Source organism: Amyelois transitella, chromosome 6, assembly GCF_032362555.1.
Source record: "Amyelois transitella isolate CPQ chromosome 6, ilAmyTran1.1, whole genome shotgun sequence".
Lineage (NCBI taxonomy): Eukaryota > Metazoa > Arthropoda > Insecta > Lepidoptera > Pyralidae > Amyelois > Amyelois transitella.
The window spans coordinates 10,128,437-10,138,927 of NC_083509.1; the positions used below are offsets into that span (position 1 = coordinate 10,128,437).

The following is a 10,491-nucleotide window of genomic DNA, read 5'->3' on the forward strand; positions in this document are numbered from 1 at the left end:
AAAGAGATGGTTATAATACTAATCGAGTTTACCTTATTCTTATCTAGATGATGGATCCTCATTTATTAGTCATAAATTTCATCTGTTACTGGTATAAAGTCAATGCCTGAAAATAGAAGGTATTTTTCTTTCAATTCTGCTGCCGCTAACCTTGGCCTGTCAGTCTTTTCGAGAATGTCGGCTCTGTCTACCCAGTAAGGGATAAAAATATGATTATATTTATGTATTTTCCTTTTGAAATACGGAACCCTGTAAATGTCTTTGTCTTTTTTTAAAGCCAGCTTTTACAATGATATGATATAATATTATGACTAATTTAATAAGTATATGGCGTTGAAAAATACGTTAATGAAAACTTACGTCTTATAATTGGTTAAAACCCAAAGTCATAATGTAACTAAACAGTTATAAACAAATCAAAAAACCCGTCACTAAAGATGATATTGAGTAGCGTATTACAGCGCCTTGAAGTTTAGAAACATGGAGTTGGCGTACGAAATAAAGATGACAAAGCAGTAATGTGAATTCACTTTCTTTACAAATATAAACATTATCCCTAACGAGAGAAAGAGGGCAAAAGTCACAAGAAGAATTTCAGCATAAGTGAGATTCAGATGATTAGTGATAGATTACAAATCTTATAACCAAAAGAATATCTTGATTGAAAAAAATTATAATCCTTTCCACGGATACTTCTGATCTCTCTCTCTTCTCTCTCATATTTTTGTCAGTTCACATTTATCTTGAAATTTGAGTTCAATTTCTGCCTCGGAATTAATAAAAGCACATTTAAAATACGATCAAAACGGACATTCAATCAATTCAAATCATTGTTATCCATAACCAAAATAAATTTTGCTTATTCGAGAACGTTTTTCATACATAAATAGACAATTTGAAAAATTACAAATTAAAAGAATACCCGTATTTCTTACCTCTATGTTTTGTATCTTATCATGTAATTTGTACACAAATGATAACTTAGATCTTAATGTTTACTTACATCTTAATGATATCCCACGTAAACAAATAGTTCAGGTACAGCTGGTGTAGTGAATGAACGTCGAAAGTAAAGAAATGTTGAGATTAGTGATGTTAAAATAAAAAAAATAATAAATTGTGTTAGTGATTCTTTAAGATGTCTCAAACTTATAATGGGAATGGAGATGCAAGTTTTGTGAAGCACGAAAAATTAGACAATAATCTAGCGGTAGATGAACCAAACGAAATTTTCAATATGGGTGTAATTTCTAAAACGGATAAAACGATAAATGAAAATGAGTTAGTGTAACCTAATATTTAATATTGCGACATAAAAATAAATATTTGTTGAGTCAAATTTTCAAAGAAATTTCGTAATATTATATGTATTACTAGTCGAATAACATTGAAAATCAATTTGCAAATTAAATGTAGGTTCGACTGAACAAGTGATAAAAAAAAATCAGTGAATAATTGAAAGAGAAATCAAAGTTTTTTTTAATTCTTAATGTATTTGTAAGAAGCCGATCGATACTATTACTTATGCAAGCAATATTATAAACCTTTTAATTTATGTTTTCAGCAAATCCAAAGATAAGAACGATGAAAATATTAAGGAAGAAGTACCCAGTGTATCTTTTTTTACATTGGTAAATATTCAATTTATATATTATCAGAATGTTCTCCACTTATAAAAAATATATTTCTCATTTTAAGATGCAAAGTACACCAGGAAAGTATCCTGTCAAATCAAAACTATGTATTATCTATGTATGAGTTTGTATTGTCATATAGCGTGTCAACTTTCGTGACAATGTCTCATTACATCAAAAATTATTAACCTTTTTCTAATTTTTCATTTGATATATTTATGTATTTATAACTTAATTAAATTGAATTCAAATTAAAACAAAACTTCTTATTTATAAAAAAATAAAACAGACGATTAAAAACTAAAATTAAATTTACAAATGTACAGTCCCTACATAGCATCACTCGCGGGAGTGTGCCCAGAAGACTGGCTGATTTTCTGAGCCAGATAATTTCCAGCCCTCCGGTCACGAGAGATAACTTATATTTTAAAACACATTAATCTCTCATTGCAGTATAGGTTTGCTTCATGTTCTGACATATTCTTCGTAACGATTGCGATGTTATGCTCCATACTGGCTGGCTGTTCGATGCCATTCAGTACACTGCTTTTTGCATGGCTACTACAAGCTATGGTTGATTATGGGGTGTCATTGACTCAAGGTACCCCGGGCAATGATGAGTTCTTAGAACAAATGAAATTTTTCGCCATCTGGAATGTTGTCGCTGGTGTCCTAGTGGTAATTTTGTCGTACATAGCCACAGTACTCATGAACATAGTAGCATATAATCAGGTAAGTTTTATGACATTACCCTTTTTAATAAATAATAATAATAAATATGGGTCAGATTACACGGATTGAGTAAGCCTCGAAGTAAGTTCGAGACATGTGTTATCAGATAGTAACTCAACGATACTATATTTTATAAAAAATACTTATATAGATTAATATCCAAGACCCAGGCAAATCAGAGAAAGTTCGTTTCTCGTTATGTCCTGTCCGGGATTCGAACCCGGGACTTCTTGTGTCACATTCCAGCGTACTACCGCAGCGCCTAAAAAACGCCATCAAATTTATATTTATTGAAAAGTTGTCACTTTTGTCAAATAATAAAAACTATATTTTATATTTTAAGGTTTACAAAATACGACAAGAGTATTTGAAAGCAGCTTTAAATCAAGATTTTGAATATTTTGATACTCATAAAACTGGAGATTTTGCTTCTAAAATGACCAGGTAATCCTCTGAACTCACTAAATGGTTCGATCTGATATAAAAAATATTGCCAAAAATTTACTAAACAATGTTCTGTTCTTTTTAGCGATGTTGTCAAATTAGAAGAAGGCATAGGAGAGAAGTTGGCGACATTTGTTTACTTCCAGGCTAGTTTTGTTAGTTCCATTATTATGACATTTGTGAAAGGATGGAAACTAACTCTACTGTGTTTGATATCTTTCCCAGTTACATTGTTTTTAGTTGGAATAGCTGGATTCGTAAGTAAAAGTCTCTTAAATTCTTTCTTTATTCGTAATCTATTAATTTTTACTTGATGTTTCACTAATATGAACGATTATTAGTTAACTGACAAAAATGGTATCTTTAACTTTTCTAAAGCTTAGGTTTCTACTCTGTCGAGTTCAAAATAATTTATTATTTTCAAACTTACCCAGTTGATTAAGTATAGATTTGATACGTATATTCATTCCTTATACTGCTTAAGTAACATTTTGTTCTGATGACCAACAGATAGCATCCAGGTTAACAAAAAAAGAGGCAATTTTATCAGGAAAAGCGGGTGCAGTAGCAGAAGAGGTTATATCAGCTGTACGGACTGTGTACGCGTTTAGTGGCCAACGAAAGGAGATCGAAAGATACCAGTCATTTTTGGGAAAATCACGGAGCATAAATATAAAGAAAGGTGCTTTTTAATTAACTTGGTAGTTTTTTTTCAACGTTTTTTTTTAATTCAATACCATTTAGCATTTATATTGCTTTCTCGAGTTTAGAATAGAGAGAATTACTAAAAACCAATAATTTTAATACTTTTATTTCTTTGTATAGGTTTCTTCAATGGTATTGCTATGGGAACTCTTTATCTCTGTATTTTCGCTTCATACGCTTTATCTTTCTGGTTTGGGTACAAATTAATGGTAGACGAACCAGAGAACTACGACGTTTCGACAATGATTGCAGTAAGTACATCAAGTTTTTATTATTAACATGTTTCAATTAAAAAAATATCACTTATTGATATGCAGAATTACAATCCCTTGAGATACCTACGTCAAAAATACTTGAATTTTCAATATGACCATCAATAATCAATAATACAATACATTGCTTTACTTTTTACGCATTTATCTACTTTCAGGTATTTTTTGGAGTGATGATGGGCTCAGCCAATTTTGGTATGTCATCGACACTGATGGAGGTATTTGGAGTTGCCAAAGGAGCTGGGGCTCAAATCTTTAATTTGATCGACAATGTTCCTGTTATCAATCCCTTACTAAATAAGGGTATCGTTCCCAAATTTATCGAAGGCAATATAGAACTGAAAAACGTAGTGTTTCGTTATCCTTCAAGGCCAGATGTGACCGTGAGTCTTTTATAATTTTCTAGTTTTATATTTTTAAGGAAAGTGTGTTGTTAATGTGACGTGTCTGTCTGTGGCATCATAGATGAATTGATTTTGTTTTTTTACTCTTTTTATTTGAAAGATGAATAAATCAGGACTGAAGGAAATATAAGTCATTGATTTTTATTTTGTTTATAGGTACTAAAAGGAGTAAGTTTAAATATTAAACGAGGTCAATCAGTGGCATTAGTAGGTCATTCTGGCTGTGGGAAGTCTACAATCATTCAACTTTTATCTCGATACTATGATACACTTGAAGGCAGTGTGAGTATTCCTAATTGTATTTATTATTATTGTTAAATATGTAATATATGTCGTATGTATATTACACATACGACATACATAATATATTATCACGTCCCTTCAAGAACATAATGTTGAAATTGTCTTTATCCCATATGTGGTAGACAGAGCCAACAGTCTCATGAGGATAAAAGGCCACGTGTAGCTGTTTAGATTAATGTTGGAATTGAGATTCATATAGTTACCACAACTGCAAGAGCCATGTGTAATATTTATTTGAACAAAGTGACAAAATTTTAACCGCTATTCTGAAGAAGGTAATTTTTCATTAAATTATTTTGCAGGTGACTTTGGATGGTAAGAATGTAAGAGACATTTCTGTTCAATGGCTACGCAAACAAATCGGCTTGGTTGGTCAGGAGCCCGTTCTATTCAATACAACAGTAAGGGAGAACATAAGATATGGGAGACAAGATGCTGATGATGCTGCAATTGAAGAGTGTGCCAGACAAGCTAACGCGCATCAGTTCATCATGAAGCTACCGATGGTAAAATTTATTTAAATACTAAAACGTGTTGGTCCCAATGAATGTTTTGTCAATACATGTAAAGGTTTCACCTATTTATCTTTATAATTTGAAGTAATTGCTCTTGATTATGATTTTCAGTTTGTTAACATCATGATTTATCTGACATATTTTTGTCTTTTTTTCTTTCTTTTTTAATTTATATAATTTATCAAATCCATGTCATCTCATGAATTAAATTTTCTTTTTTTAAACTTCAGGGATACGACACTCTAGTCGGTGAACGTGGAGCATCTCTGTCAGGTGGACAGAAACAACGTATTGCTATAGCTAGGGCTCTAGTACGTAATCCAAGCATACTGTTGCTTGACGAAGCCACTAGTGCTCTAGATACTTCTTCGGAAGCTAAAGTTCAAAAGGCACTGGATAAGGTAAACTTTTATTAAGATTTAAAAGTGTTGCCGACCTCATAATTTGCAGAATATTTGGGATTGATTTCTGTTGTAATCATTTGGGATTCTTCTCACATAAATATTCTTTTTTCTAGGCCCAAGAAGGAAGAACAACTATAGTCGTAGCCCATAGACTTTCTACGATTAGAAACGTCGATACAATTTATGTTTTTAAAGCTGGAGAAGTTATAGAATCGGGAAATCACATTGAACTAATGAAAAAGAAAGGACACTATTACGATATGGTCATGATTCAGGGTATATCAGGGGTTGATGAAGAAGGCGGTAATATATATTTTTCTCAATAAACATTTTCTTTTATTAAAACTAAATAAATATTTTGCTATTAATTGTGTTTTACAGACATCACACTCACTCGACAAGTTTCTGTGAAAAGTGAAAAAGACGATGAAGAGGAAATTATTATACCCGAAAGAAAAGTATTAAACATTTAATTTACTTTTACTAGTTTAACAAATATTTTCTCCCTACACCTGCTTTCTTTTGGTTTTCTTATATATAGATAAGATTTAAGCTAGTCATCTAGCCAGCTGATTGAAAGATAGGATACCAATTTATTGAATTTACACATCCTGGTTAAATTTTATATCACTTCATGTAAAACTTTTAATGTACACGATCAAATAAACAGAAGACACAATTTATTACTCTATAATTTTTTAACAGGATAGCGAAGATATTGGAGAAAAAAAGACTGAAGTGTCATTTTGGCAAGTGATCCGACTGAACAGCCCTGAGTGGAAGTCTATATCAATTGCGAGTTTATGTTCGCTGTTGAGCGGTTTTGCAATGCCAGTGTTAGCTATTATACTTGGTGACTTTGTTGGGGTACGTATTCAATTTCAATTCAACATTGATAGATTTGTTGAACAGAACAGGCGATGGGGTTTCATCACTAAGTCATCTAGCTACATGTAGTTTTTGAAAGCAGAGAGCTCTGTATTGGGCTGATTTACACCATAACAGATAAAAACGTAATATTTACATGTATTATCATTTATCAAAATGTTAATATTTGATTAGGATAGTCAGTACTATAAAGTCCTTTTATAGACACATTAAAGTTTGTTTCTTTATATTTTTCATGCGTCTCTTTCACATTTACTTAGCTAATAATTTATTTTTGTTTAGATTCTGTCCGGTAACGATCAAGAAGCTATACAAGCCGAAGTTCGCAGATTTGCTATAATATTCATTGCAATTGGGGTGTTTTCTGGAGTAACAAATTTCTTAACGGTAATATGTCATTCATTTTTATAATAATTTGTAACTTTGTTTGTTATTTTGAAAACAAAATAATTAGAATAAAAGAATGTTAAGGTAGTCCACATCCACATCATGGTGATGAAGCAAAATAAGTATGTAGCGATTATCACAAATAGAAAGAAGATAGTTTACCTACCTCTCCAGGAAAGCAGGGTGGTCATATATATATTGTTGCATTTTTTAAAGGTCTTCTTCTACGGCGTAGCTGGTGAATATTTGACTGAGAGACTTAGGCGTCAGATGTTTGAGAAACTTCTCCAGCAGGAGATTGGTTTCTATGATGATAAGGAAAATACTACAGGCGCTTTGTGTGCTCGCTTGTCTGGTGAAGGAGCTGCTGTGCAAGGAGTAAGATTTAATATACCTAAATAAGAGTTTTCTAAATATTCTGTAAGTGTCTGGTTGGAAAAAATAGAAAGTATGTAACATAATTAAGTGTGCCTGTTTAATATTTTTATATGCAGTTTGTGAAAGTTAATTAATGGAAAGGCGACGAAAAAGGTGAGTGACCCATTAATAGCTCTGAATCAATTATGTCATTCGAATCAATGTGGTCTTCGATTTAGTAGCAATAGAGGCGAAATCGAGATAAACAGAAATTATAGTACTTTTAACTATTTTAAAAAATATATATATTATTTTTTGTAACATCATGTGAAATAATTTTTAGGCAACCGGGCAAAGAATTGGTACTGTCCTCCAAGCAATAGGAACTTTTGGATTTTCTCTAGTTCTATCTTTGGTCTACGAATGGAGAGTTGGATTGGTTGCATTAGCATTCGTTCCGTTACTTGTAATCATTCTATACAAGGAAGGTAGAATGGTCAGCGCGGAGTCATTTGGCACTGCAAAAACTATGGAAGCTAGTTCAAAGGTAAGAAGTGAATAAAACTATATGATATGTATTAAATGAAGTCTTGTATCAAAATGTATCATCTTCATTAATGACTTTATGATTTTAATTCAGAATTAGAACTTTATTATTTTTTATTGTTATGTTCTGATCATCCACAGGCGTTGCTAGAATTTGACTTCAGACGCATTATGATGATTTACGACTATTGCATGATTGTACCCGGTATTTCTGTCTTACAGATTGCTGTAGAGGCAGTCTCAAATGTACGAACTGTAGCATCTTTGGGGAGAGAAGAAACTTTCTGTAAAGACTATGCTGATCTATTGTTACCAGCGCTAAAATCAGCAAAGAAAACGGCACATGTTCGGGGAATTGTTTTTGGTTGTTCCCGAGGTCTTTTTAACTTTGTGTATGCGGCTGCTATGTACTACGGTGGAACGCTCATCATGTATAATGGTGTAAATTACTCCTTGATACTGAAGTAAGTGATAGAAGATTCCCTCTTCATTAAGATCTACGGACAAATTTAACTAAAAGTAGTAGAATGCTTAAATACTGTATCTAAGTAAACAAAATTAGGTATGAAGTATTTTTGTAATGTATGAATTATGTATGAACTTATTTTTTCAGATCAGCTGAGGCTTTGATTATGGGTGCATCTACAGCGGCTCAAGCATTTGCATTTGCTCCTGATTTCCAAAAGGGAATCAAGGCAGCTGGGCGAGTGATAACCCTATTAAATAAAGAATCCAAAATTACTGATCCGTCTCAACCTATTAAGGGATTCGTAAGTTCTCTTCCGTTTTGTTACATTTTTGTATATGATATTTTATTTCTGATTTGATGTCTCACATTACGTGAATTTAAACATAATCTTGTATCTTGCTGCAGGTCTTGAACCCAGCATGTTTTTATTGCACAAAATTTGGTCTCAGTTTTTTTCCTATTAATATATATTTATCAACAGGAGGGCTCAGGAGCAGCTAGTCTTAAAAACATCAACTTCAGGTATCCGACTAGACCGATGATACAAGTTTTGCAGAATTTAAATTTGGATATTGAGCGAGGAAAAACCGTTGCTCTGGTGGGATCAAGCGGATGTGGTAAAAGTACAATAATACAATTATTGGAGAGATATTATGATCCTGACACTGGGATAGTAGTAAGTATTTTTTTATTGAATATTAAGTTGGTTCAATATTTCATATAAATTGATAAGGAATCAAAAAATAATAATATCATAACTATTATTTAGACTCAAGATGGCGTATCCATATCAATGCTTCGTCTAGAAGATGCCAGAAGGCCTATAGGATTTGTTCAGCAAGAGCCCGTACTATTTGACAGAACTATAGGAGAGAACATAGCATATGGAGATAACTCAAGAAACCCAAGCAATGATGAAATTATAGCAGCTGCTCAACAAGCGAACATCCACAAATTTATTATTTCATTGCCTATGGTAAGGTGTGCTTTTGATAATATCGTTCATTTTATTGAGTAAAAACTGAGTAAGGTTGAAAAATGTAACAAACTTTATTTTCAGGGTTATGATACAAACATAGGATCAAAAGGTACGCAATTATCTGGTGGGCAGAAGCAAAGGCTTGCCATTGCAAGAGCATTATTACGAAAACCAAGATTGCTGCTTTTAGATGAAGCAACCAGTGCTCTTGATACAGAGAGTGAAAAGGTAATATTTTATATGAAATCGTTTTACTAAAAAGTAAAAAAAAAAACCGAAAAAAAATAATACCACTTCATCTCTTTCCCATGGATTCTTCTTTAAGGTGATAGGTTAGCAACTATTTGAATCTCAATTCTATCATTAAGTCAAACAACTGAGCGTGGCGTAGATTAGACGTGGTTGTATGTATGAAAAATATATACTAATGGATCATTATCACTCCAGCTTCAAGAAATTTCAGCAGTGAATCTTACTCACCTTTCTGGCAAATATAGAAATCAGCCTAAACCAACATTGGTCTATGTTACCAAAATAAACAGTTAAATAAAAGTTTCTTCATTTAATGTTTAAGATTTCCAAATCGTGTGTATTATGATGTTATACATACATACATATGGTCACGTCTATATCCCTAGCGGGGTAGACAGAGCCAACAGTCTTGAAAAGACTGAACGGCCACGCTCAGCTATTTAGCTCAATGATAGAATTGATGTTATGAATGTCATAAAAATTTCTACTACTTTCCAGATTGTCCAAGAAGCCTTAGATGCAGCCAAAGCGGGACGTACATGCGTCATGATCGCTCATCGGTTGAGTACGGTAAAGGATGCTGATGTTATCTGTGTACTCAAAGATGGGCAAGTCGTCGAAAGAGGGAATCATGCTGAACTTATGGACCTGAAAGGAATTTACTACAACATGCATAGAACTGGACATGCGTAGATGGAGGATTATTAATGTAATTAAAAAATATTGTATTTAAGAAATAAGAAAACATAAGATAATTAAAAAAAAAGAAAAACAGACTTAAGAATTGTTGAGAAAATTAAAAATATTAATATTTTATTTATTAAAAAGTTTCCTGCAAATGTATTGACTTTTCATTACTAATACGAGTATATAATTTAAAATGTGATATGTAGTGTCTTTTTTTTAATTTATAAAGCGTAAGTGTCGTATCCGCCTGCTATTTCAGAGTATAAAAACTAGATCATGTGATTCTTTGAAATAGTGAGGTCAGCACTGTTTTAATTAAATACATACATACATATAATTACGTCTATATCCCTTGCGGGGTAGACAGAGGCAACAGTCTTGTAAAGACTAATAGGCCACGTTCAGCTATTTGGTTTTTTGATAGAATTGAGATTCAAATAGTGACAGGTTGCTAGCCCATCGTCTAAAAGAAGAACTCAAGTTTATAAGCCTATGCCTTAGTTGTATTTTAGG

General features: G+C 32.4%; 1 protein-coding gene across 1 annotated transcript; it reads left to right on the plus strand.

Annotated features, from left to right (window-relative positions):
* Positions 1-1,046: 1,046 nt before the first annotated feature.
* On the plus strand, positions 1,047-10,068 carry LOC106140535 (ATP-dependent translocase ABCB1). The gene is made up of 23 exons (XM_060944688.1): positions 1,047-1,281; positions 1,565-1,631; positions 2,088-2,366; positions 2,710-2,810; positions 2,896-3,067; positions 3,321-3,492; positions 3,636-3,766; positions 3,946-4,170; positions 4,348-4,473; positions 4,797-5,000; positions 5,240-5,410; positions 5,527-5,716; positions 5,795-5,871; positions 6,119-6,280; positions 6,584-6,688; positions 6,905-7,066; positions 7,389-7,592; positions 7,814-8,055; positions 8,205-8,361; positions 8,542-8,736; positions 8,830-9,036; positions 9,121-9,267; positions 9,790-10,068. The coding sequence occupies exons 1-23, from the start codon at positions 1,139-1,141 to the stop codon at positions 9,982-9,984; spliced, it is 3,834 nt and encodes a 1,277-aa protein (XP_060800671.1). The 5' UTR covers positions 1,047-1,138; the 3' UTR covers positions 9,985-10,068.
* The last annotated feature ends 423 nt before the right edge of the window (positions 10,069-10,491 follow it).

Excerpts from the sequence above, each read along its gene's own strand:
- LOC106140535 (XM_060944688.1), top strand. The coding sequence starts at position 1,139 with ATGTCTCAAACTTATAATGGGAATGGAGATGCAAGTTTTGTGAAGCAC. Across the intron at positions 8,737-8,829 it reads ATCCTGACACTGGGATAGTA|ACTCAAGATGGCGTATCCAT; the intron begins GTAAGTATTTTT and ends ACTATTATTTAG. Across the intron at positions 9,037-9,120 it reads TTATTATTTCATTGCCTATG|GGTTATGATACAAACATAGG; the intron begins GTAAGGTGTGCT and ends CTTTATTTTCAG.